The 27,226-nt window shown below is 42.7% G+C and overlaps 1 protein-coding gene across 3 annotated transcripts in view; it reads right to left on the bottom strand.

Moving 5' to 3' along the window:
- The window catches only part of DRD3 (dopamine receptor D3), a 67,672-nt gene that overhangs the window by 16,499 nt on the left and 23,947 nt on the right, over nucleotides 1-27,226 (bottom strand). For all 3 annotated transcript variants that reach the window (XM_003261833.2, XM_012500998.2, XM_003261834.3), the window contains 3 exons: nucleotides 26,059-26,363; nucleotides 14,105-14,217; nucleotides 1,790-1,932 (listed from right to left, as the gene is read on the bottom strand). In XM_003261833.2, coding sequence (XP_003261881.1) covers nucleotides 1,790-1,932; nucleotides 14,105-14,217; nucleotides 26,059-26,328 — 526 coding nt within the window. In that variant the 5' untranslated portion in view covers nucleotides 26,329-26,363. The remainder of the gene's footprint in view (nucleotides 1-1,789; nucleotides 1,933-14,104; nucleotides 14,218-26,058; nucleotides 26,364-27,226) is intronic.

The following is a 27,226-nucleotide window of genomic DNA, read 5'->3' as shown; positions in this document are numbered from 1 at the left end:
AAAAATTTCTATGAAGAAGGTAGAGTGGAGTTATATGTAGGCTTAGATTCTAAAGTCAATAAATAAAGTGAAAATTATATAGACTTCAAATTTGCTTTGAAAATCTGAATCACATATAAAGATATACATGGTTTTATTATAACCCTGCAGAGTAATAAGTTGTATGATACCTATAGTAATATATCATATGTTGTAGAGTTCCTATGGAACATATAATTTTAGAGATAAAATTGCTGGGCTTATTTGTAGGGGGTCATATATAAAAATAAATATTAAAAATGTCTCAACTAAATATGTAGATCAAGTTTACATATTTTAATTCACCCAAGTGTATGCTCCACTGTAATTTTATCCCACATTTACCAATGAGGAACTCAGAGAAGTTAAGTAACTTGTTTAAGGAGAGACAGCTAGTAAGTCTAGGCTTTGATTTGGAGTTTGGACTTAGATTTTACTTACTCCAGAGCCTATACCTATCTTCCAAAATATATTTGGACTTCTAAATCATTGTCCAGCAAATCACACTCAGAAGATTAAAGTTAGAATTTGCCTGTATTTATATGTAATATGTTACATATAATATCTGCATACACACAAGCACATGGCTATGTGACTAGTACGTATATACTAGAAATTTACAAACCTGGAATATAGGCATTGAATGAATCAATTCAAATGGACAAAATAAGAAATCCAGATGACCACTAGAACACTAATCAAGCAGTTTTTCCTTAGCACTCAGTGTATATTGTCAATACCCATCATGTTACTATGTGGGTTAATACCTTTCATTCGACACATTACTTCACTGAGGCTGGCCGAACGCGGTGGATCACACTTGTAATCCCAGCATTTTGGGAGGCCGAGGCGGGCTGATCACTTGAGGTCAGGAGTTTGAGACCAGCCTGGCCAACAGGGTAAAATACAAAATTAGTGGGGTGTGGTGGTGGGTGCCTGTAATCCCAGCTCATTGGGAGGCTGAGGCAGGAGAATCACTTGAACCCGGGAGGCGGAAGTTGCAGTGAGCCGAGATCATGCCATTGCACTCCAGCCTGGGCGACAGAACGAGACTTGGTCTCAAAAAAAAAAAGAAAAAGAAAAAGAAAAAAAAATTAGTGAGGCTAAAGGATGGACATGGTACAAACGCAGAAGGCATTGATTAATCTGAGGTATTGGTGTCATGCTTAAAATCCCGAGCATTTCAGATATATACATTGTCCATCCATCCATCCATCCAGCAGATGTACCATGCGCCAACCATCATACCCAGAATTTTTATATTAAAAATAGAAAATATACTCTCCAGCAATTTGGGAATCTATACTGGTTAGTTCTGAAGAATTGGAAATTATTCTTGCTGAGTAAAAGTTAGAAGTATATATCCTATTACAAGACTGTTGTAATGTGTTATTTTGCATTGTAGGTCTGTTATGAATTGTTATCTTTTTATTAGCAAACCTTGCCTGAATTATTAATATATATCTTGGTTTTTTTAACTGGTACATTTCTGCAAATGAATACAATGACATTTCTTTCAAAATAAAGATGAGCCAGACTTTTCATTAATTGGGGCAGAACTTTACCCCCGTGCCAATAATTGATGAGGTTTTGCTTTATATTTTATTTAAAACCCACAAAGGCCAAAGCTTTACATTCTGTGGCATTCTCATTTAATTGCAAAGTACACTGACCAGGGGTCAGAAATTTCAGGGCTGAGCACAACTCACAGCCAGTCATTCAGCTGTGCTGTGAATCACATGGATGCTAGAAGTGAAGCCATCACTGTTACCTGTGGTATTAAAGCCAAACAGAAGAGGGCAGGACACAGCAAAGGCCAGTACCCAGACGGCCGTGATCATGAGGGCCACGCGCCGACAGGAGCTCTGTCCCGTGCCATGCTGGTAGTGAACGGGCATGACCACTGCGGTGTACCTGAAAAAGCAAGGGGAGAGGGGATAGGCATGGTGAGATGGAATGGGGTGCTTTTCTTTCTTTGTCGTTGTTGTTGTTGTTTTTGGAGACAGGGTCTCACTCTGTCACCCACGCTGAAGTGCAGTGGCATGATTACTGCTCACTGCAGTTCAACTCCTGGGATCAGATCCTCCTACCTCAGCTTCCCAAGTATCTAGGATTATATGCCTGTGCCACCACGCCTGCCTAATTATTTTATTTTTTTGCAGAGATGGGGTCTTACTTTGTTGCCCAGGCTAGTCTCAAACTCTTGGGCTCAAGCAACGATCTGGCCTCAAGCAACGATCTGGCCTCAGCCTCCCAAAGTGTTGGGATTACAGGCGTGAGCCACCAAGTCCAGTGAGGAGAACTTTTCAAAAGACCAAACGAAAGTAGTAGAGAAATAATCAGGTTGATACATATGGCATGAGAAATATAATTTAGTTAGAGGAAGAGAGAAAAGCAGAAAGGTCGAAAATAGCAGAAAGGTTGCGATAAGATGAATGAAGAACTTACTGAGGGAGATGAACACAGAAAGGGAAGAATAAAAAAGTTAATACAGGATCACTGGATTGCTGGAGAGCTTCTTTATCAGTTCTACCTGATTGCCCAGCATAACCGGCCTTACTGTCACACACCCTTCACTCTGAACACTCTGGATGCTGGTCTGTGTGCCTTTACCGTCTCCTGCAGGTTTTCAGACAATGATAGAAGATACCTAAAGAGGATATTTACCTCCTGCTTGTATCCAAATATAAATTATAACCTTCATTGTGACAGCTCCTCTAAATAGCAGATGTTTTAAAAATAGAAACGAGGAATGTCCAATGAAGGCTTATTTTAAAATCCAGTTTTCATTCTTTTACATAACCAAAGCCCAGTTCCTTATGATTATTGGACATCGTTGTGTGTTGTTTTTTTTTTTTTGTGACATTCTTCACCAGCATTTCCAGCTGCCCGTAGGACTTAGCTGGACAACTGTTCCACAGTCATCTCAAACTCAAGATGTCTGAAACAGATCTCCCCAACTCCCCAAACCTCTTAATCTGGTTTCACTTTCTGCCTTTCTTCAAGACATCCAGACCCAATACTCAGACCTTTTGACTCTCCCTGGACCCTTTCCTATAATTTGCTTGCTTGCTTGCTTATTTATTTATTTATTTTGAGATGAAATCTCATTCTATCGCCCAGGCTGGAGTGCAGTGGCGCGATCTCAACTCACTGCAACCTCTGTCTCCCGGGTTCAAGCAATTCTCCTGCCTCAGCCTCCCGAGTAGCTGGGACTGCAGGCACCTGCCACCATGCCTGGCTAATTTTTTGTATTTTAGCAGAGATGGGGTTTCACCGTGTTGCCCAGGCTGGTCTCGAGCTCCTGAACTCAGGCAATCCACCCGCCTCGACCTCCCAAAGTGCTAGGATTATAGGCGTGAGGCACCGTGCTCAGCCTTGGTCATTTATGTATTTAACCTTTATTCAATATTTATTGAGTCCCAACTATATGCCAGGCCCCATTCCAGGTATTCAGAGGTGTGTAAAAGGCACATTGTCCCTGTTCTCTTTGAGCTGAGAGTTAAGTGGAGTGAATGAACAAGAAAAAAGGAAACAAATACGTTAATATAAAATGAAGAGTACCATGAAAGAAATACGCTGGGTGATGTGTTAGAGAACCAGGGAGGAGGTAAAACTAACACAGAGTGAGCAGGGAAGTGAGTGGTACGAGAGGGAGCCAGCCATGAGGTCAGACAGGGGAGGAACATTCTAGGTCCTGTAAATTTATCCATTGCGATATCTTCCCCATTTATTTATCCACCTATCCCTTTCCTGCTACCTGATTTCTATGATGGCTACAGCCTCCTCGTTGGTCTCCTGCAGCCAGGTTCCAAAAATAAATTTCATCACGTCTCCCCATCTCCCCAGCTGAAAATTATCTGAGATAGGCAGGACTCTAGGATGGCCCCAAGATTTCTGCTGTGTATAATCCCCTCCGCTGAGTGTAGGCTGAACCTGTGACTATAATGTAATATCACTCCTGTGATTAGATTACTGATCAGTTGAGGCTGAGTTAATCAAAAGGGAGATTATCTTGAGTGGGCCTGACCTAATTAGGTGAGCCCTTAAAGGGGACTGCGAAATTATCCTCTTGGCCTTGAAGGCGCAAACTGCTATGTTTTGGAGAGGGTCATTTTTTTAGGAGATGGCAAAAGGCTTACAGGAGCTGAGAACAGCACTGATTGACAGTCAGCTAGAAAGTAGCGACCTCAGTCCTGCAACTGCAAGGAACTGAATACTCCTAACAACCTGAATGAGTGTGGATGAGGACCTCAGGCTCCAGATGAGAACACAACCCAGTCTACACCTTGATTTCAGCCCTGCAAGATCCTGAGAAGAGAACCTACCTGCACTGTGTACAGGGTTCTGACTTACAGACTCTGCAAGATAAAAATGGGTACAGTTCAAGCCTCTAAATATGTGATAATTTGTTCCACAGCAATAGAAAATGAATACACTGTTGATGGCTCCTCTTTCACCCATAAACCAAGCTCATCAGCCTTCTCCAACATGACCTTAACTTACGTTGCCAATCTGACCTCCCACTGATCCTGACACTCACTCAGAGCTCCAGCCAAACTGGCCTGGTGATGAGTACTCTTCAATAGTCAGAGACTGGTGTCTTTGTTCAATTAATCATTCCTTCTCCCTCCCTGGGCAACTCAATCTTGCCCTCCATTAATCTCAGACGAACTTTCCAGCAACCTTCCCAGTTCTTTCTATCATGTACGGAGACTTCTAACTATGAACTCTTAGCACTTCTATGCAAATCAATTACAATGCCCTCCTGCATGCAGCTGTCTTGCCTCATGACTGAATTTGCCTCGTGGCTGGAGAGAGGCAGCCCCATATGATTTTAGTTACTTCAAGATCAAATCTTCTTACAACCTTGATATTCTCCATAGGTCCTTGTACAAAGAAAGTAATAAGAAACTGTTAACTGCCTCATGGGTCATGAAGGCCTCCTTTCCTGTAAGAGGGGAAGGCTTCCTTCCCTTCTAATCCTGGCCAGGCTCAGGGATCTAAGGTATAAGCTGGATCTACCTATGACTCAACATTTTTTGTCTTGTCAGTTTCCAGGGAACCTGGAGCCTCCTTAACCCTTGTTGTGCACCTCAAGGCCTGGGATTAAGGAAAGGAAGGACAGATGCTGGGCTAGAAGGGATTGGGCAAGGCTTCCTGAGGCTCCTCCTGTGTGTTTCCCTGCTCCTATGCACCAGCACTGCCCGAATCTGCCTCTTGTGCATCTTGTTGTAGAGTGGTAACACTTGTATTCCCAAAAGGGCAGATTACAGTTAGCTGTGAGTTCTGAGATGAAGGTAAACTGTGCAGGACTTGGCCTTGACATCATGCTGTATGACAAAGGTGGCTTCTTTCTCAAAAGGGAAAAATTTGATAAGGTCAAATTAAGATCCTGCTACCCACTTCTTGGGAGGCTACAACAACCTAGTTCCCTTCATCTGATGCAAGTCCTCTCTTAAATCCCCTCCTTGGTTTATACAAGAGCAGGTCAAGTAGCAGCTGGTGTTTCTCTAGGCCTCTGACTCTCCTCAGGGCTTTAGACTCTGCTGGGGGCTTCCAGTCCAATATGTCTACAAGGGCCTCGCTGTTAGTGGTAACTATGAGGCACCTCGGAGGAGGGGCTGAGCCTTGAGTCCTACTGCTGCCAGGACCGAACAGCGAGGGGAAGGAATGCTGTAACTCGCTTTCTCCAGGCCTTCCACTTGCATAATGTCCTTTGATGTAAAAGAGCCTGACCCTTCTGTGTATTCAGTGGTGTTCTGGTAAATGGCTAACAATAGGCTCTGTAGTTTACAAAAAAACCCTAATTTGTAATATTTGCCAATTTCTGTGGCGTCAATACTCCCACCACGGCCGATTTTAAGCTACACCAAAGCTTTAATAACTGACTCTAAAAGTTTCTAAAATTTTGCCAATCAGCTCTCGCTAGCCATGATAAGCTGGCTTCAGCAGACCACTGAGAGTCATATACTTTCCTAAATATGCTATAATGTTCAACAACTCCCTGGAGGCTCCATTAATGAAGTGAGCCAGCAAGTGTAGGGAACCCTGGCTCTATCCCATAAAGGAGGAAGCAGAGACGCAAGGATGTCAATTATGAACCCAAGGTTCCGCAGCAAATTGTGGCAGAGCCAGGTCTCCCACCTCTGAGGTGTGTTTCTTCTGAGTGCCCTCCTCCCTCTGGAGGGCATCGACAGCTCTCTGAGTTCTTGTGGGGGACAAGGGCTTCCTCAGTGAAGTCAGCATGGCAAGGGTGGTTAGTGCTCGCAGAGCACTGCGTGTGCCCACAACTGAGTTTTCTCAATTAGCTGGATTCTGTTAATTGCCTGGGGGTCCTGTTAAAATGCAGAATATCAGGCTTAGTTTGTGGAGATTTTGATTTAGTACTTCCGAAGTGGAACCCAGAAATGTGCATTTTTGTTTCTTCTTTTTTGAAATTATTTTATTTTATTTTTCGATAAGTTATTGGGGTAGAGGTAGTATTTGGTTACGTAAGTTCTTTATGGTGATTCGCGAGATCCTGGTGCACCCATCACCCAAGCAGTATACACTGTACCATATTTGTAGTCTTTTATCCCTCACCCCGCTCCCCTTCATCTGATGCAAGTCCTGTCTGAATCCCCCTCCTTGGGGATTCTTCCAAGTTCCAAAAGTCCATTGTGTCATTCTGATGCCTTTGCATCCTCACAGCTTAGCTCCCACGTATCAGTGAGAACAGAAATGTGTATTTTTAACAAGCAAGTGCATCTTATGATTAGACAGGTTTTGAGAAAGTCTGCATTAGGGAAAACTTCTGTGACAAAGATTTTTGTTCACTTGGATAAGAAGTAAGAGACAAGACTACAATTTAACACTGTTACGTTAATTTTTTTCTTGCTCTTTTTTAAACTTGATTAAACTGTTAGAATAAATGAAGCCCCCGCTTGTCATAAGCCGACTGCGACAGCGAGGCTGTACCGGAATTGGCCATCGGAGGGCACTATAATGCAGCAAGAACTCTGCCAGCACGGTTGGGGTGAGAAGTTCACTGCTCACCTGGGGGCTCTCCAGGCTCTGTGGGGAAGCAGAGAGGGAAAGCCCGGCGCCCTGCTTCCTGGAGCCCTGCAGGGACCCTGCATTCCCACCCAGGCCGACCGCTTAGCCTCTGACTTCCTCTCGGAGCGATTGCACGTGACCGACTGCGAGCGAGGGCCGAGCCAAAGCACCCGGAGGGCTGGGCTGGGCTTGGCCGAGAGACAGAGGCTTGGCCCAGGGCCACCTCTGAACATCTGGCCGCTGCGCTCGCGGCGGTAGTCCCGGCCCGGACCTGCCAGCCTCGCACTGTGCGCGCCGCCCCTGCAGACCCTGAGCCAGGGACCCTCCCCTTGTGTCTGAGCTCTTAGCTCCATGGGCCGTTTCTGGTCTGGATGACTCTGCTGACCCCAGCACTGGCAGTGTGAGTGGTGATTAAGTCCGCTGGCATGAGAAACGGACAGATCAGCTCTGAATCCCGGCTCCACCACTGACCTGTGTGGCCATGGGCCAGTGGTTTGTTTTTTCTAAGACTCAGTTTTCTCATCTGTACAATGGGGATAATAATTTCTGCCCGAAAAGGCTGTAATGAATATTGAATGATATTTTCTCTGTAAACGTTTTTTTTTAAATCACCGTGCCTAGTGATTAATACTAAACATTCAAAAGACGGTATTATTATTGTTATTGTTGTCATTATTATTGTGCTAGCTCAAGGGATCAGTGATTGTTCATATCAGTGAGTTTATGGTTGTCTTCCCCTTCCTCCTGATATCAGGGAATATTAAATTTGTTTATTGATCCACCAAAAAAGCACATGACACTTTCTATGTGACAGGCATTATTTGAAGTGCTTTACAAATATTAATTCATTTAATCCTCCTAACAACCCTTTGAGGTAGTTGTTATTATTCTCCACTAAACAGATAAGGGAACTGAGGCTCTGACAGGTTAATTGACTTGCCCAAGGTCACATTGCTATTAAACTGTAGAGCCTGGATTTTTAGCCAGGCAGTGTGACTCTATAGCTAGGGAGCCCAGAGCCAGACTCACAGCTCAGCATCTCTGAATAAGGGAGTGTGCTGTAAATAGAGGCTGCCTGAATCCTTACTCTTGCACCAGCCAGTTGTGTGATCTCGGCAAGCTCACCTACCCATTCTAGTCTCAGCACCTTTATTTATATAGTGAGGATAATACATCTCTCTCTCTGGGTTGTCGTGAAGGTTAGCAATAATGAATGAAGAGCTCTTAGTGTCTGGCACGTAGTACATGCTAAATAAATGGTAACTATTTTTATTGTTGTTGCTTCCAGACTCATGTAAGTTAGCATTAGCACAGAGGTAGCCAGGGCATTGAAGACATAGGAGATGTGCCTCATTTAGTCCAAGAAAATTGCACCTGTGGAGGTGAGCTGCCAGCGTGGCCAGAGGCCCTTGCCTTGGTGCCCCATCCTCACATTCACCAATGAAGGTGTCACTTATTGTAATAGAGTGCTAGTGGAAAGTCAGGAGATTCCATTTCTAGTCCCACACCTGTGCTAAGAGGCTGCAGCACTTCATGCAAGCATTTAGCATTTCCACTCAAATGAGATAACTGTGATGCCCCTTCTGACTTCCGGTTCTATGAGCAGGATCTATATGGTTGGTCACTTACTGAAGGTCTCAGTACCTTGCAGAATGTGATTTCTATCTCAGAGCCCTGTCCCAGGGTGGGAGATCTGTGTGTGTGTGTGTGTGTGTGTGTGTGTGTCCTGACAAGGACACACACACTTCTTTAGGAAGCTTCTTCAGGAAGCTAGCAGTCCAGGAGGAAAGAGGCCAGCCTGGGTGGGAAGGCCTGACTCTAACTCCCCGCCTGGGTTTAATGAGCCCCAGAGTTCTGTGAGGGCTGCTTTTCACCATCTTTTATTTGGTCAGACAGGGGGCTCAATAAATCTTTAGTTCTGTGGACTCCCCTCCTGGAGTTGTTGAAGGAGAAAGCTTTTTGCAAATGACTGGAAAGCCTTTTGCAAATATAAAGTGCTTATTTAGATGCAAACTAAAAATCCAAGGTGCCTGTGACTCATCTGGTACCTATTGTGCTCGCTGCAAAGACGCGGAGGCTTGCCTGTGTAATGGGTGCCATTTGAGAGCCACTTAAAGAACTCCCTGGTGAATGAATTTGGCTGCATTATTCCTGGGCTCCTCTCGGAGGACTCTGATTCTCACCACTTGGTCGTGTCCTCCTCTTCTGACACATTCTCAGCCCTCTCCCTGAGTTAGTTTGGACCCAGGATGTGATGGGAGGAGGGCTGGCTCCCTGGGGAAGCAAGGAGCTAAAGGAGTGGGGGCTTGTGCTCAGAGGACTTCCCACTCTGCTTTTTAAAAAAGAAAAGGCAGCATTAATCCAAGCATCAGAGCTATGCCTAAGAATCTAATGACAATAGTATTACTTGCTTTCAAAAACCCTTTTATCATTTCCTTTTCTTTCATATCTCTTTCCACAGCATTATTATAGACCAGGGCTTCATGACCAAAAAATACTGAATCCATTTGGTTAAGTTTGTCAGATTGGTGACTGGCATTGTGTGAAGACCAAAGGTCTGCGTGAATGACTGCATTTTTAATGAATTGACCAGCTATTTGTCATCACATGAACAGAATGTAATGCTATGTACTGCAAACTGCTGTGAAGAATAATGAACCCAGCTTTTCCAAGGCCTGTTTTCATTTCTAGAATAGGAGGGGGCTCCATTTTGAGGTTTGGTGAGAATTCATTGGCCCATATAGAACTATGAGCCAAGAAGGGAGCTTCCTTTTTGCTTGGGATCTAAGGCATGGCTGGTCCCTTCAGGTAGGTAAGTGCTGTGTATTCTCGGAGTTTTCCTATATGGGACAGAAGCCAATTCAAAGTTACTCTCGTTGGTTGTGTTTTAAGTGGTAAAAACTAGAGGTGTGTGTTAAGCATGGCTGCTGGCAGCAAAATGGTGCTCTTGTGCAAATTAAAGAAAGGCACCCTCTCCTGGCTGGCAAATCGTAGAAAGGCACCCTCTTCTGGCCAACTCTAGGCTTGGAAAAGGGAGTGATAGCTGAATTTCATTCCCACACCCTTGCGCAGGGAACAACCTGCACATCCTCACCCACAGCCCTAAGTGCATGTGAATATAGGTGGGTGGAGTGTATAGGCACATTCTCAAGAGGGAAGAGAGGAGGCTCAGGAACTACAAGGGTTGAGGGGGCTCTCTTTACACAGTTCTCCCTCCTCACAAAGCGAACCCTCTCCCATTCTCTCACGTCCTTTCCGAAAGCCTCCTCCCAAAAGTCAAAAGCCTCCTCCCTTTCCTCCTCTGAGTTCTCTCCCTCCCACTTCCCCTTCCGCCTCTTCTCCTTCTCCCAATAATATCATCCATCCATCTCATAGCTCCAACAGGTGACCCAAATAAGAAATGCCATTTATTGAGAATTTATCACATTGTGCTAAGCTTTGACACACATTAACTCATTTCATCTTCACAATTCTTAGGCACTGTTGTTATCTTCAATTTCCAACTCCTTAGAGTATTTAAGGAATTTGCCAAAGCCACACCACTAGTACTGGGCCGTGCCAGGATTAGAATTCATGTCTATTTGACTCCAAGTTAATAATCTTAAGCTTTGTGCTAACCTCCCTAAATCTCCAACTGCATCCCTGCCCTCTCCCCTGAGTTCCAGATCACATTACTTCCTGGATAGTCCACTTGTTCCTATTATGCCAGATGTTAAAACCAAACCATTAAAGCACCAAACCGTCTTGACATGGTGATCTCTTCTTGACAGCATCTTTCTCCTGGAATCTTGTGTTTCGTTTGACTCCTTTCTCTTCCTAATCTTTCATATTCAAGAGGTTGGTGTTTATAGACCTTTTGCCTTTTTATTTTTCAAAATTTCCCCTACTTTTCCTTTCTTGTTGCCTGCTACTTATTTTAGGATCCTATGATCCCTTACCTGAAATTCTGCTGCACTTTCTAACTGGTCCTTCATAGCACTATCAAAAGCATTCCCCCAGAAGTAAAGCCCCAGTGGCCATTCCCACACTCAAAATCCCTCAGTGCCTCCTTGGCCTATTGAATAAAAGTTAGAATTACCTCCACTGCCTGGCATTCAATGTTTTCCACAATACGGCTTGCCTGTCTTTTTCTTTCTTTCTTTCTTTCTTTCTCTTTCTTTCTTTCTTTCTTTCTTTCTTTCTTTCTTTCTTTCTTTCTTTCTTTCTTTCTTCTTCCTTCCTTCCTTCCTTCCTTCCTTCCTTCCTTCCTTCCTTCCTTCCTCTCTTTCTTTCCTTTCTCTCCTTCTTTCCTTCCTTCCTTCTTTCTTTCTTTCTTTTTTTCTTTCTCTCCTTTTTTTTTTCTTTCTTTCTTCTTGTTTTGAGTCAGAGTCTTGCTCTGTTGCCCAGGCTGGAGTGCAATGGTGCAGTCTCAGCTCACTGCAAACTCTGCCTCCCAGGTTCAAGCGATTCTCCAGCCTCTGCCTCCTGAGTAGCTGGAATTACAGGCATCCACCACCATGTCCAGCGAATTTTTGCATTTTTGGTAGAGATGGGTTTTCACCATATTGGCCAGGCTGGTCTCGAACTCCTGACCTCAAACAATCCTCTTGCCTCGGCCTCCCAAATTGCTGGGATTACAGAAGTAAGCCACCGTGCCTGGCCTCAATCCCCCTTTTCAGTTTCATCTCTTCCCAGATTGCCCCATATCCTTCTCATGCTCCAAAGTCTATCACAATGATCCTCTTTTCCGTAAAGCCCTTTCATATTCCCACAGTCTGATTCAGTCACCCTTGAACTTCGTAATGCTTTCTCTGTCACTATGTTGTGGCATCTCCAGCCTGCTTTTTCTAGAGGTCATAGCACAGGCCCCCTCAATTGGCCCATTGTTGTGCCCTCTATAGCAACAGCCTCAAATTTCCTTTTATGTGCTGAAATGGGAATTTTGAACAATAACCAAAAAATGAATATGAACACACTTTCCTCTGGTGATCCTGCAAACCAATCAGCTAATTGGATGATTTTTTTTTTTAATTTATATCACTTGGTTGGCTAGCCAGCTGAGAGGGAAGCTAAAGAACATGTCCACAATGCTGAAAATAATACCATTAAAGCGTGTGTTTAAAAATAGATGGGTAGGCCAGGTGCGGTGGCTCACACCTGTAATCCCAGCACTTTGGGAGTTTTAGGCGGGTGGATAACCTGAGGTTGGGAGTTCGAGACCAGCCTGACCAACATGGAGAAACCTCGTCTCTACTAAAAATACAAAATTAGCCAGGCATGGTGGCGCATGCCTGTAATCCCAGCTATTCGGGAGGCTGAGGCAGAAGAATCACTTGAACCTGGGAGGTGGAAGTTGCAGTGAGCTGAGATCACGCCATTGCACTCCAGCCTGGACAACAAAAGTGAATCTCTATCTCAAAAAAAAAAAAAATAAATAAAAATAAAATAAAGAGGGGTCCAGTTTCAGTAGTATGTGCCAGTAATCCCAGCTACTTGGGAGGCTAAGGTGGGAGGGTCGCTTGAGTCCAGGAATTTGAGGCCAGCCTGGACAACATAGCAAGACCTCATCTCTGCAAAAAAAAAAAAAAAAAAATGGAATATAGTTGCATAAGCTTGTAAACATACCAATATAACATTGAATTACACACTTTGAGTGGATGAATTGTGTGGTATGTGAGTTATATTTCATAAAGCTGTTTTAAAAAGTGAAGAGTTGGGGATTTTACAATATTTTTAGCTCTAATATCTAAGTCTTTTGTGTAATTTCTAGACATTTAGTACACATTTTCAGGAATGCATTATTTGCAGAAGTGGAGGACTGCAGCTGGTTTGCTTCATTATCATCACCCCAAACTCTTCTACAAGACCTAGCTCCTGATCACCTGTGACCTTCTCTGCTGTGCCCATTACAGAGTCTTGAACAAAGAGTATTCAGCTGAATTCAGTGGTCCCTGTTTGAAGGTAGCCAATGTTTACACCATAAAATAACAGTACTAAGATAATACATAAGATAATAACAGTACCTAAGAATTGTGAAGATGAAATGAGTTAATGTGTGTCAAAGCTTAGCACAATGTGATAAGTTCTCAATAAATGGCAGATCTGATTTGGGGTCACCTGTTGGAGCTATGAGGTGGATGGATGATATTACTGGGAGAAGGGGAAGAGGCGGAAGGGGAAGTGGGAGGGAGAGAACTCAGAGGAGGGAAGGGAGGAGGCTTTTGACTGGCATCAAGGGCCATAGGCTTGAAAGCGACCTCCTTTCCCCCAGGGCTCTCAGTGAGGCTGGTGATGTCCCAGGGGAGCCAGGCAAATCTAAGGCTCAGGCAGAGAAAAGGGGAAAGAAGAGAGGAAGACAAAAGGAGAGGGGAAGGGAGAAACAGAGGGACCCAGAGCAAGGGTGGTGAGTCCAGGTGCTCTCAGGGATAGAAAGCAATGTTACTCAGGCAGAACACACAGAGAGAGGAGTCAAAATCACAGCAATTCACCCCAGCAACCAAAATGTAATTTTAAAAACCATACTATTCTTTACTTGCTTCTCTAAGCTCTATGAGAGAAACATATAGATCACAGCCATGCTTTCTAAAATTGCCTTTCTCCCCCACTTCTCTCCCCTCTCCCCCTCAAAAATTATCCCTACACCTGCCCCTCTTTCTTTCTCTTTCTCTCTCCCACCTTCTCTCCATCTCTCCCTTCAACAAAAACAAACAACAACAAAATTTCCTACCAATCCCAGTCAGCTCACTTTTCCTCTTTCTCCACCTCCCGCTTTCCTTCCTATTAGGAAGAAAAAAAAAACCCCAAAAGATAGTGGAAAAGCAAAACCAGGATCCTCTTCAGGGAGCTGGAGGAGAAGAAAGGCCAGGAAAGCTTATAGGGTCATTATTTCCCACCTGTCGCAGGGGTTTCTTCTCACCTGCAAACCATACTTTAAAAGAAAAAGAGAGGAAAGAAAACGTTCCAGTGTCAAGTTCTACTTGGAGGTGACCCCAGTACCCTCAAATGCAAAATCTGTCTCTCCCCACTTCCCCAGCTTTTGGGCCACCTGGAAGGGGAATTGCAGCCCTACCTGTCTATGCTGATGGCACAGAGGTTAAGGATGCTGGCTGTACACATCATGACATCCAGGGTGACAAAAACATCGCAGCAAACGCGGCTGAAATTCCAGACTCCACCTGTCACCTGGGTATCAGAGACAAGGATGTTAGTGTTTACCCCAGTGAAGGAACAACAACCCAGTTGGCCCTATTTTCTTTCCTTTGCTGCCTAGTGTAGATGTGGGCACTCCTGCTCCCTGTGTACCATTGTTCCCACAGGGCAGACGGACATCAAGGGAGTGCCAGGCTATCCAAGACTGGTTGCCTAAAGAAAGGACAAATTCACAGAATGTTAGAATGCTAATGCTGGAAGTGATCTTCCAAGTCAATTAGTCCAGTGATTCTCAAAGTGTGGTCCACAGTGAGGTGTTTATTAAAGATGTAGATTTCTGAATCCTTCCTATACCTACTGAGTCAGAATCTTTGGCTCTTTGGTCTGTAAATCTTCATTTTTTTTTAAATTTATTTTATTTTTTGAGATGGAGTTTTGCTCTTGTTGCCCAGGCTGGAGTGCAATGGTGCAATCTCGGCTCACCACAACCTCCGCCTCCCTGGTTCAAGTGATTCTCCTGCCTCAGCCTCCCGAGTAGCTGGGAATACAGGAATGCGCCACCAAGCCAGGCTAAATCTTCATTTTTAAATAAACACTCCTATACATACCAAGGTTTGAGAATCATTGTTGAAGTTCAAACTCAGGATGCAACTAATGCTCCTCGTGGTTAAGTGGTAACCACAGGTGGTGGTAAAAGAACTTCGGTGACTGCCCGACGTGTACATTGTGCCAAAACTGTCTCTCTGAAGTCCTTCACCCAGTAGAGAGTTCATCATGTACTCAAGAAATAAGCTAAGAACACATTTTTCATAAAATTTACCTCCAAAGTAAAAATCTATCTGGCTTCAGCCTGTAAAGCTTGGAAACATTCTGAAACAACATTTATGGGAATCTATGTAAAATAAATCTGTGCCAATGTGACTGCCTTCAACACTCTCCCTCCCCACCCACATCCCAAAAAACAAAAGGTGGGGAAAAGGGCTGGATTCTCTCCACTACTCAGAATTCATGAGGATGGTTTCAACCTCATGCGTCTATCTATACATGTGTTTCAAGCTCCATAACATCCTCTGAGTAACGCTTACAGTCAGGAATTTAGGTAATATCATTTATATTCTAGTATATTTCTATTTATTTTTAAAAGTTTTACATAGCCTAATTGAATCAGGAAGATGTGTCAGGGAGACTGTCATTTTTAAAATGTCCACCAAAGGCCACACTCATGGACCACGAGGCTTTGTGCAGTTACCAGCTTCTTGCCTGGGGGGTGGGCTGTCATTCTTGGGGACCCTAGATCTCGGGGAGAAACCTGCCAGGCTTTGTGCCTCTGGCTGTAGCTGAGTATTTGCAATACCCCTCCTGAACAGGCCCAATGGCCATTTAAGAGGAAGAAAGAGTGAAAAATGGTACAGTAGCCTCTGAAGTAGCTTCTCAACAAGAAAACAGATACTGACCAAATGACTGTGCATAAAGATAGTGCTATTCCTTCATCTGGATTTTCTCATCCAAGGATCTTCTTATATGACCAGGTCAGTTTACTGTTCATTTCTGTTTTATCCCAGTAAAACAAGGTCCTAAAATGCCGTCTATCCTTCCTCATCCCTAACAACTTCTTCCCCTTGGATTTATTTCTTTTTTTGCATCTCATTTTATTCCTATCTTTGGTCATCTCCAGACTGTTTTGAGAAACCCTGACCAATGATTTTTTGTTTAAAAGCAACAACGAAAAGTTAAAACTAGTGAAGAAGTCATCATATTTTTTATTTGGTTTGGGATTTACTGTCTCTCTTTTAGTTTGACCAATTGGCTCTATCTAAATAAATAAAGGCTGAATATGAATTTATAGGAATCCTGAGAATAAAAAGCTTTTAAAAGATTGAGACGTAAGAATTCTGATCTAAAGAGTGATAATAACATAATGATACAGGGGAACCAGGAGAATAAAAGATGGTTTTGTTCATTACATAGGACAGTTGCATACTCTAAAAGCTTCTTGCAAAAGCTGATTTTGTATACTAAATTTTATTTCAACATTATATCTACTCTGCGGTTAATGCTTTAAATTGGGTAAGAAAACATTTTTTGGCATAATTGTGAGCAAATGTTTGTTTATGTGTGTTTTGGGCTAGGGTAGGTGAGAAAGGATAGTTAGGATAACAGCAAACTTCAGTGTTTGCTGAGCATTCATTCATTCATTCATATACTTATAAAGCAAATACTTGTGAAGCTCTTAGTACTTGGTTTGTAGGAGTGTATGTCATGTGTGTTGAGAGGTTTTACAAAATGTACTACAGGGCCTATCCTTAAAGAATTTACAAGATAACTGGAGAAGTAACGCATTCATCAATAAAATGCCAGAGATCATCATGATATCCTAATATTGTTAATAAGAATTAACATTGATCGAGAATTCACTGTACATGTGTTACCAACCCACATGACCCATTCGAGGAATTTCTATAACTTTGAAACTTCAGACTTTGAAAACTGAATTTGTTTTTATTGTATGTGTTCTTAGAGCTTTTTGAAGACAAGTTATACATTTACTTGATAGGAGATGGAGTTATTGTTACTTAACCAACACCAACAGGAGCAAGAAGATTTACTTGTTTGCTGCTGTGTCCCCAGCTCCCAGAGCAGGGCCTAACCATGAAAATATATTCTGAAATAATAAACGGCCTCTGACATAATCTGTCATAATAACAGCTAAGATTTATTGAATGCTTACTAAGTGCCTGGTGTTCTGCAAAGCACTTTACATACATGGTCTCTATTGCCGATTATAATTCTGTGACAGAGGATTATTATCTTCATTGCAGAGGAAGAATCTAAAAGCTTAGAAAGAATAAGCACTTTGTCCAAGGTCACAGGGCTAGTACAGGCAGACAGAGCATTGGAATGTAGGTTGTTACACACCCTGCTATAGGGAAGTGTTAGGTGAGGAGGGGTAGTTGTTGGAAAAGGGATGGAAGTGGGTAGATACTAGGGGAAAGAAGAAAACCAGGTGCTCCTCAGGGATGTTTGTGTGACAGACCATATCATCTCCTTTCTAGGGAAAGAGACACTCTCCTGATTGCCTCTATCCCAGGGTTCAAAGAATGGTGCAAGAGACAGTGGTAAGTGCTGCCTTTGGGGCTGGTGAAAGTACACAGACAGTTTTATTTAATACCCCTCCTGCTTAGCCCCCAAAGGACAAAGCCCTCAAGCTGTTCTCTGGCTTCCAGGCCCCCACTGGCCTGTCGTTCCATTCTGGCTATCCTCTTTTCCCATCTCCTGATTCTGCCATCAAAATTCTCATTCCCTCCTTGATTTCAGCTAAGAGTCAAGAAGAAAACAATCTGATTAGCTGATTAAAATAATTCCCACTAAGGTGCCATCACTTAGCCTTCCCTGGAGCTTACTTATTAAAATGAGTCTCTAATTGGTGGGACTTGTAATGAAATTTTTTTTCCTATTGGCATCCTCCATATCAAGCAACTAATAATAAGGGATCAATAAAATGCATCTAGGTGCCAAGAATATGCTGGTAACTCTCACACATTTTCTCATCACAACCTGAAGAAGTAAATGTGATTTCTAACTTATAGATAAAGAAATGGAGACCTGGAAGGGCTGAATAATTTGCCTAAGGACACATAGCTCGTAAAAGGAGCTAGAATTTTGACCCCTTTATATTACCATTACTCTTCCTGCCTCTCACAGTTTAGTGGCTTGCCTCTTCTGAGATGTGTGCAATTTAACTCTATTCTAATATCATAGGAGGTAGAAGAGTTGGTGTGTGTCCATCCATTACCCCTATAGCCATGGTCTAATGAGTGCCCATAATGTGTCCGATACTTTGCTTGGGCAGGTGTATTGAAACAAACCTGTTTTTGTTCCCAGGATCTCAGAATACAATGTGTGCCTATTACCAAAAGTAATGTGTGAATACTCATTACACCCATTCACATGGGTGAACTGAGGGCCCAGGAGATAAGTACTTAAAAAACAGCTATGAGGCAATGTGATAGGCACCAAAGGTGAGATAGGTACAAAGTGTTGGAAGATTATGAAAGGCAAAATGATTTTTGAAATTAAAACAGATAAAAGTGAAAAAAGGCCTGGCGCAGTGGCTCACGCCTGTAATCCCAGCACTTTGGGAGGTGGGTGGATCACTTGAGGTCAGGAATTTGAGACCAGCCTGGCCAACATGGTGAAACCCCGTCTCTACTAAAAATACAAAAATTAGCTGGGTGTGGTGGTGGGCGCCTGTTATCCTACCTACTTGGGAAGCTGAGGCACGAGAATTGCTTGAACCCGGGAGGCAGAATTTGCAGTGAGCCGAGATCGTGCCACTGCACTCCAGCCTGGGCGATAGAGCTAGACTCAGTCTCAAAAAAAAAAAAAAAAAAAAAAAAAAAAAAGTGAAAAAAATCAAATTGACCTGAGGCTTTTTAGAGACACGATTCTTTCTCCTGCATTCTAATGAATAACTCACTTTAGAATTATACAGCAACCAGGTGGTGTTACTCTTACTTGCTAATGAATGTAACTAACTCCCTGTGGCAATACAGAAGTTGAGTAAGCAGGAAAGTGTCTTCAGGTACCGAACTTGTCTATTGATTTTCAATAGACACAGCCTAGGGCAGCATTCCCCAAATTTACTGATTATAAGGCAGCATTTCCCAAATCTCCAGATGCTCTTGTTAAACAAAATGATTCTTAGGCCTCGCTCAGAGTAATAAGTCCCTCAAGTGATTCTTATTGTCTTGGTTTGGGAAACACTGGTCTGGGGTTAAGGGGAGCATAAAATGTTCCTCAGAAATGGTTTTTCCTAAAGCAGAGTTTCTTAAGCATTCTTTATCCTGTGGATTTCGTTAGCTTCATGCTCCCCTTCTCAGAAGAATGCTTTTCTTTTTTTTTTTTTTTTTCTTTTTTGAAATGGAGTCTCTCTCTGTTGCCCGGCTGGAGTGCAGCGGCACAATCTCGGCTCACTGCAATCTCTGCCTCCCGGGTTCAAGCGATTCTCCTGCCTCAGCCTCCCAAGTAGCTGGATTATAGGCTCATGCCACCAGGCTCAGCTAATTTTTGTATTTTTAGTAGAGACAGGGTTTCACCACGTTGGCCAGGCTGGTGTCGAACTCCTGACCTCAGGTGATCCACCCGCTTCGGCCTCCCAAAGTGCTGAGATTACAGGCGTGAGCCAGTGCACCTGGCCAGAAGAATGTTTTTAAAGCATGAAATAAATACAGTGGTTCATAAAGGATATCGATTTTATTGAAATATAGTTATCAAAGTATTTAAAATATATGTATTTCTTTAATATTCATTAAATAACAAGATCTAGTGGCAGGTCCAAAATTCCTATAATTTCAAAGTAATGATGAGTATCAGTGATGTTTCAAGATGTCTGCAACAATCATAATGTGGTTTGAAAATATAAATATCATCAGTGTGCAGGAAGGAGTGTTAAAAAGTTAAACAAAATTTGGGAGGCTGAGGCAGGAGAATCACTTAAACCCGGAAGGTGGAGGTTGCAGTGAGCTGAGATTGTGCCACTGCACTCCAGCCTGGGCAACAGAGTGAGACTCCATCTCAAAAGAAAAAAAAAGAAAGTTAAAACAATTAAGAAAAAAAAATCTGTTATTTCTACTGGTGACAACTGAAGATTTCTTCTGCTGTGGGTTGATACCTACATTTGGAATTAAAGGAAATTCTAAATTTCATCTCAGGGAAAATAAAGGAGTAGTTTTATTTACATCCAAGTTGACGAACTCCCCAGATTAAGAACTCCAACTCTAAAGGGATGAATTTTTAGTTATTTGGAAATATCTAAGAGGCAAAGATAGAAGTACTTCTCTAATTAGCCTCTTCAGTCCATTTTTGTTTGCCACATTTGAAGTATTTCTTGGTGGGAGTGTTGCTGTGGGGCAAAACAGAATAATAAATAAGGATTTTTCACTTCTCTGCATCTTCATTTCTCCATCTATGAAATGGGGGGTTTGTAGCTTATTGGTTCCCAAATGTCATAGCAGATGACTAGCTGGTTGCACAAGTCACATAAGGTGGGAGTGGGGCCTGGGGCTTACTCTAGACTTCCAGGGCTGCCCTGGAAATGCTGGTTTGGTAGACCCGAGGTAGACCCAACAGTTTGTATTTTTTGTTGTTGTTGTTGAGACAGAGTCTTGCTCTGTTGCCCTGGCTGGAGTGCAGTGGCACAATCTCGGCTCACTGCAACCTCCGCCTTCCAGGTTCAAGTTATTCTTCTGCCTTAGCCTCCCAAGTAGCTGGGATTACAGGTACCCGCCACTATGCCTGGCTAATTTTTGTATTTTTAGTAGAGACGGGGTTTTACCATGTTGGCTACGCTGGTCTCGAACTCCTGACTTCAGGTGGTCCACCCACCTCGGCCTCCCAAAGTGTGGGGATTACAGGTGTGAGCCACCGTACCTGGCCAACAGTTTGTATTTTTAACAAGCAGTCTCTCCTTCCCTTATGCTATAAGTTAAGTGTGTCCCCCAAAAGGCATGTGTTAGAAACTCAATCCCCAGTGCGACAGTGTTGGGAGATGGGGCCTAATGAGAGGTGATTAGCCTTGAGGACTCTGCCCTCATGAGTGGATTAATGTTGTTCTTGTGGGAGTGGGTTCATATAAAAGGATAAGTTCGGTCCCCTTTTGCCTCTCTTCTGCCCTCCTACCTTCCACCATGGGATGACAGCATGAAGGCCCTTCCCAGATGGAGGCCTCTTGATCTTAGACTTCCAAGCCTCCAGAACTGTAAGAAATAAATCTGTTCTTTGTAAATTACACAGCCTCATATATTCTGTTGTAGCTGCACAAAATGGATTAACACACCCCCTAATGAAAGTTTAGCTCAGAGCTGCTCAAAGTTTAGGTGCATAAGAAGTATGGAGGAGCTCATTTGAATATGAGACTGCAAGACTCATCCTCAGAGAAACCATGTCATTAGAATATGGCCAGGAATTTCCTGTGGTTGGATCACACTGTGGAAATGATGGCAAAAATAATCTCCAAGCCCTTCCAGCTTTAATATTCTATGACTTTTATCAAAATCCAGAGTTTGGTGAAGAGATCGTGAGAATCTCCTGTTTTTGTTTTCCAGTAGGGAGGTCTTAAATTATCATTTGGGGTTTTTTGAGCTGTGGTAAAATTTTCCTTTAAAAAAACCCACTTCTTTATTTTTAATAATCAGTATCATTACAAAACTCAAAGATTCTTCCCTTCCCAAAATTTTGCTATTCTTTCCTTTCATCACCATCTGACCTCGATTGCTTTTTCTGTGGTGCGTTTCCTTGCCTGAACTCATCCTATTCTATCTTGCTTGACTACCTTTCTTAATCCTCAAGTTTTTCCTCCTGTCTACTCTGGGACCCAAGTAGTCTGAGTTTAGTATTCCAAATGTTCCCCTGGCTGCTTATACTGCCTTTCTATCCTGATAAAAGTGTTTTAAACATCACAAAAGGTGCTTCACTGAGTGGAACAAAATGAGATGTTTGTGCTTGGAGAGGAAGCTCTGGAGTGCAGACAGTAAAGGAGGAAATTAAAATCTTGAGAGGAAATCTGAGATAGAACTATTTGGGATGTTACAGAAAAGTTGAGAAAATGCTGCAAACTGAATTAAACAGATAGCCAAGCCAGAAGCCCTCTGAAATATAATCTTCTGTGAGGTCACCTGCTTGGTTTTTGTCCTGAGCTTCTCTGCCAGGCTTGAGGACAGAGAATACTGAAGCACGTCAGTGGCTGGTCCCTGTGAGCCCCCTTATGTATGCCCAAGTGAAGGCTCCTCTGTGTCTTGAAGATGAGAATGATACCAATGAAAGCTGACTGTGGTTCCCACTTACTGACTATCTTCTTCTATCTTTCCAATAAATAGTCCCTAGATTCCACTGGGAATCTATTAGATCACTAGGCAGTATCCAAGGAAGAAACATATAACCTATGTTAAATCAATTTTTCAAGCTGGAACTCATGTGCCATAAGCCAGTCCAATCAGAGCACATCTTGATACTTCTACTAGAAATCCTGAGAAAAGAATTTTCTCTCTTGCTGTGAATGGTGCGGTGTGGACACGTGAGACCTATAGCTTAGCCTGTTGCCTGAAGGTAAGGTCAGTATATGGAAAAAGGCAGAGCTGAGAGAATTGTAGGTAAATGGAGCTGGTGCCCTGATGGAACTGTGCCTGCAGCCCACCCTACCAGAGGACTTTATAAAGTTCCTGGTATGACAGCCAATGCATTTTGTTTTTTCATTTAAGCCAATTGGAGTTAGGTTTTTTAAAGTTATAATTAAAAGTGTCTTAAGTGGGATATTTATAGATCAAAAGTTTTGGTTATCAAAATACCCTATCGGTTGATGACAGCTGAGTCTAACATCAGCTCAGGATGGAAAATGTTGTTGTCACCTCCATTTTATGCACTTAAATCCATGTCTTCTGACTCCAAGTTCTGAGTCTTTCTCTCACAGCATGACACTGTGTTGAAATGACATTCATTCCAGTGAATTCCAGTAAAGGCAATGTGATACTTTATTGCCTACGTCAGAGCAATTCCCCACCCCTACATCTTTTATGAATAAAATACACGTTTTCATTTTTTCTTTTTTAGCTTCCTTTGCAGCTAAAGGTGGCCTCATGACTAAGTTCTGGCCAATTAAGCTTATGTGAAATCTCTTAGAAACATGCATTAAGCTACTACAGGGAAAGTGCATGCTCTCTCTCTCTCTCTCTCTCATTTCCTGCTGTCCTTACCCATCCTATTTTTGAATACTGCCATGGTGCTAGGGAGCCATGGCAACATAAAGAACTAAGCCAGCTTGCCAAGGATGGTGAAGAGGAAGGATGGAAAAGTCTGGTCTGTGATGACACCATGGGGCAGCTGAACCAACACAATAATTCTTTTCCTCCAGAATTCTGGTTATTTGAAAAACATTAAATGTAATTAAACCACAACTAATCAAGGTTTCCAATATTTACAGCCCAAACATTCCTACCTCATAAATACTGGTGTCTGCCAAAATGAGCCAATTTTCCTTCGAAGAAGGTGGATGTGTTCAAATCAAAGCACATGTGGCTATGAATTTGGTGAATCTTTTGGATCCAAAAATGGTGTTCTTCTCATGTATATCTTATCTTCCTGGGGGCCCTCAAGCCTACAGCAGTCTCGATGATCAACATTGCACCCTTTTCTTTTCCAAAGGGAGCTCTTCGGTATAATTAAGTAATTACTAGAGTAGCTACTCAAACTGCACTATCATTAGGACAAGTTAGTGAGAATAATACTTTGCTTCTTCTTGAGGCACATGGATTTATGTATTCATAGCCCATATTTTAAGGGCTCAAAGTGCTCTTTTCTTTCATTAAGGTGCCTCATCTGCCTCTAAGGAAAGATTGGAAAACATTTGAGATTAAGAAAAGTATAGACTGATGTAAGATAGAGAGACTTGGTCCTCTGTATCCTTTACTGGCTTTAGGGCCTCTTTTTGGTCTTACCAACTTGCTTCAAGACCCAGTCAGTGTCTTGAAGCAAGTTGGTAAGACCAAAAAGAGGCCCTAAAGCCAGTGAGGAGATGTCTCTGCTCCCCTGAATCTTCCTTATGTGAATGTAGATTTTAAAAATCATGCTCTTATTGCTTCTCAGCTTTTTGGTTAAGATCAAATGTGAAAATTATGATCCTGATCACTGAATACCTGCATGAAATAACCTGTTGGACAGAGGGCATAGTATTATGGTTTTTATGGGGAGAAACCAAGAACTTCACCAGAGCTGTTCTCATGGAGGAAAACCTATAGGTACTACTACAGTGATTTCTTTAAGGCCTTTGGCAAGATTTCGTGTCATTTTCTGTAGTCTCAGCTGCCCTTCTATGCTCAGCAGTAGAATAGGAGCACCACTATATCAGAAGGTGTGGCTAGAAGGGGTGCCATGGGTTTCTAGTGTGGAAAAGTCACAATGTCCATCTCCTAAACCAGTAGAAACAGATGTTTTCCAGTATGGCCCAACCAGAGTCCTAGAAATAATCACAAATACATAGCCAACAAATGCCCCTGAGTGGCTTTGTTACAGACACCAAAAGCCTGGTTTTATCTTAGAGGGAATAAAAATGCTCATTAGAGTGAAGGTCCACTGCCTACGTTTCTTTCTGACAGTCATCCTTCTGGAGGACTTAAGAATCCTTGGAACACATAGAAATGGACAAAAACATTTTAGGAGGATGATGACAGTGCTATGAGTTATTGACCAATTCATATTCGATGGTTGCACCTAAAGTGCCTCATTCTTGAACAGAAATATCACATGCTTCGAAATTTTTTCGGGCTCATTATTGTTGGATGTAAAATAACAAATAGCTCGTCCCCAAAAGTCCTCTCCCCAAAAAGTCTGACTGTAACAATAGCTAGAGAGGCAGATGGTATTAGCAGGAATAGCCCATATAATGCATACATTACAGAGAAGATTCATTTCATCATTCATGTATCAAATGTGGTAGCAGTTAGCATGTATTGTGTGCCAGGTAGTATGTTTAGGCTATAGGAGATGAAGAGTAAAGATCTAGTCTCTGACTTCAAGGTTGACTCAGACTAATTGGGTTGACAGAAAAATCAAGATAATTATAAGACCCTTCACCCTCCCAACTAGGATTATCCTAACTGGGAAGAATAAATACATATTTTTTTCCTCAAGTATTCCCTTAGCCTTTAGATCTACCCAGCCTAGTTGTTTTTCTTCTTTTCCTTTTATTTCTCTATTTTCTTTTTTTCTCTCTTTATGTCTCCCCCTTGAGATCTTAAGTCTAATTTTAGTTCCCAGCCATTCTTTAACAAAAGTATTAGCACAGGCAGTCTATGTACAAGGTTTTTACTTTCCCGTGATATGTCATACTTAATTAACTGTCACTTTTACTATCAATATTAACTGAGAAATTAATTTGATGAATCTTAATTTCTCTTAATCATAGCATCATTTTGATCCTTCATTGGATACCTCTTTAAAATGACACACAGTGCAGAGGAGAAATATTAATAGTATACTCAGGTTTTTTTTAAAAAAAATATCTTAAGTAATTGCATGTTTTCCTGGTAAGAATATCTGTTTCTTGGACAGATAATGGTCACCCTGATTTCCTTGTTAGCAAATGGGTGTTTTGTCTTGACCACCCCCGGCTCTGTTTTGCACTCCCAATTGAAAATACTTTCAAATTTAATAAATGTTTCTCCCCAAAAGAATTCACCAGGATCTGCTGCACTATCTGTCTGGCAAAGGCTCTGTACTGTTCATGGACACATGGAAATATACACTTGAGGGTTTTGTCTGTTCTTTTGGTAGCAGAGTCTATGGAGAGCTGGTACCCAGGAGGAAAGAGCAAAGAGGGACTGAGCCATCGAAAGAAGTCTGATCTGTTTGCTGGTCATTCTTTCTATCTTTCCCTACATTCACTAATTTTTTTTTCTATAATTCCTTTTTTCTTCCTGGCCTCACATCCCTCCTGCACACCCTCACCCTCATATACATTGAGCACTGGTGAAGAGGCCTTCTGGACTGCCTCACCCAGCCCACCATGTCATTGAGACATGTCTGGCACAGAGAATAAACTCTAGGCCATGTTAGGAAGAGTCCCATCACTCAAATCCAGTCACCTGAACACTGGAGACCCATGAACAGAATCATTCTCAGCTCCTTGGTTCTGATGTGGGTGAGAGACGGGATAGCGGCTGTTTTCCAGAGCTTTAACACTCTCATTAAAGGGATAATGAGAGCTCTCCTTCCTTCCTCAGTTCCTGACTGTTTGGAGAGTCTTTTGAGCCCTGAAGGCCGGAACTCAGGGAAGACAAATACTAGCACAGTCATAAAGACAGCATGCGCCTGAAGTCTACTCACCTCCAGGTATACCACCCAGGGCATCACCAAGGTGGCCACCAGCAAGTCTGCCACAGCCAGGCTCACTACTAAGTAGTTGGTGGTAGTCTGCAGGGCCCGCTCCTTCAGTACAGCCATGCACACCAGGCCATTGCCAAAGACGATGGCCAGGATGAGCGCACAGTAGGAGAGGGCATAGTAGGCATGTGGGCGGGCCTGGCTGGCACCTGTTGAGTTCTCTGCCCCACAGGTGTAGTTCAGGTGGCCACTCAGCTGGCTCAGAGGTGCCATAGCCCAGAGGGAGGTGCGTGATGCCAAGGGGCTTCCTGTGAGGAGACAGAAAACAATATTAATAAAATCAGACTCTTTGGGGCCTGGTTGCTTAGTTACATTTTTTTATTTATTGCATCAACACATATTTATTGAGTATTTTCTATATAGTAGGCACCATTGTGAGAGTTGGAGATACGGCAATGAACAAAACAGATAAAATCTTAATTCCTCCCCTTTGAAGCTCCCATTCTAGAGGAGAAGACATAATGAACAAGATAAATAAAAGATGTGGTGTGTTCAATAATGACATGTATATTGGAGACAAATCAGAGAGGCGGGTAAGTAATGAGTGAAGATTGTGCGTATGTGAGTGAGTATCTGAGTATAATCAGGAACTCCTCATGGAGAAATCAGCAATTGAGTCGAGACCTGGAGGAGATCAGGAAGCAGATCATGCAGTTATCAGATGGGATAGCAGTCTGAGCAGTGAGAACAGCAGGTGCCAGCAGGAAGGGCTAGCACATAGAAGTCATAGGAGGGAGTCTGGTGAGGCTGGAGCCAAGTGAGGCAGGAGTAGAATAGGAGGGTGTGAGGTAGAGAGATTGTGCAGGGCTATTGAAAGTACCATGCTTGGACTCTGAGTGAGACGGGAAGCTGTTGCAGGATTACAATCCCAGCTCTGCTGCTTACTAAGTCTGGGACCTTATGCATATTACTTTACCTCTCTGAGCTCCAGATTCTTCCCATGTAACACTTGGGAATAATGAAACCCATCTATCTTAGTCCATTTTGGGTTGCTATAACAGAACACCTGAGTCTGGTTAATTTATAAAGAGCAGAAATTTATTCTCTCACAGTTCTGGAAGGCTAGGGGAAGACATAAGGCCTGAGACTTACGGTGTAACCCTGAAACCCA

Source organism: Nomascus leucogenys, chromosome 21 (assembly GCF_006542625.1).
Source record: "Nomascus leucogenys isolate Asia chromosome 21, Asia_NLE_v1, whole genome shotgun sequence".
In the NCBI taxonomy this organism is placed as follows: Eukaryota; Metazoa; Chordata; class Mammalia; order Primates; family Hylobatidae; genus Nomascus; species Nomascus leucogenys.
The sequence above is the reverse complement of the archived record's forward strand: the minus strand, read 5'-3'. Positions and strand labels throughout refer to the sequence as shown.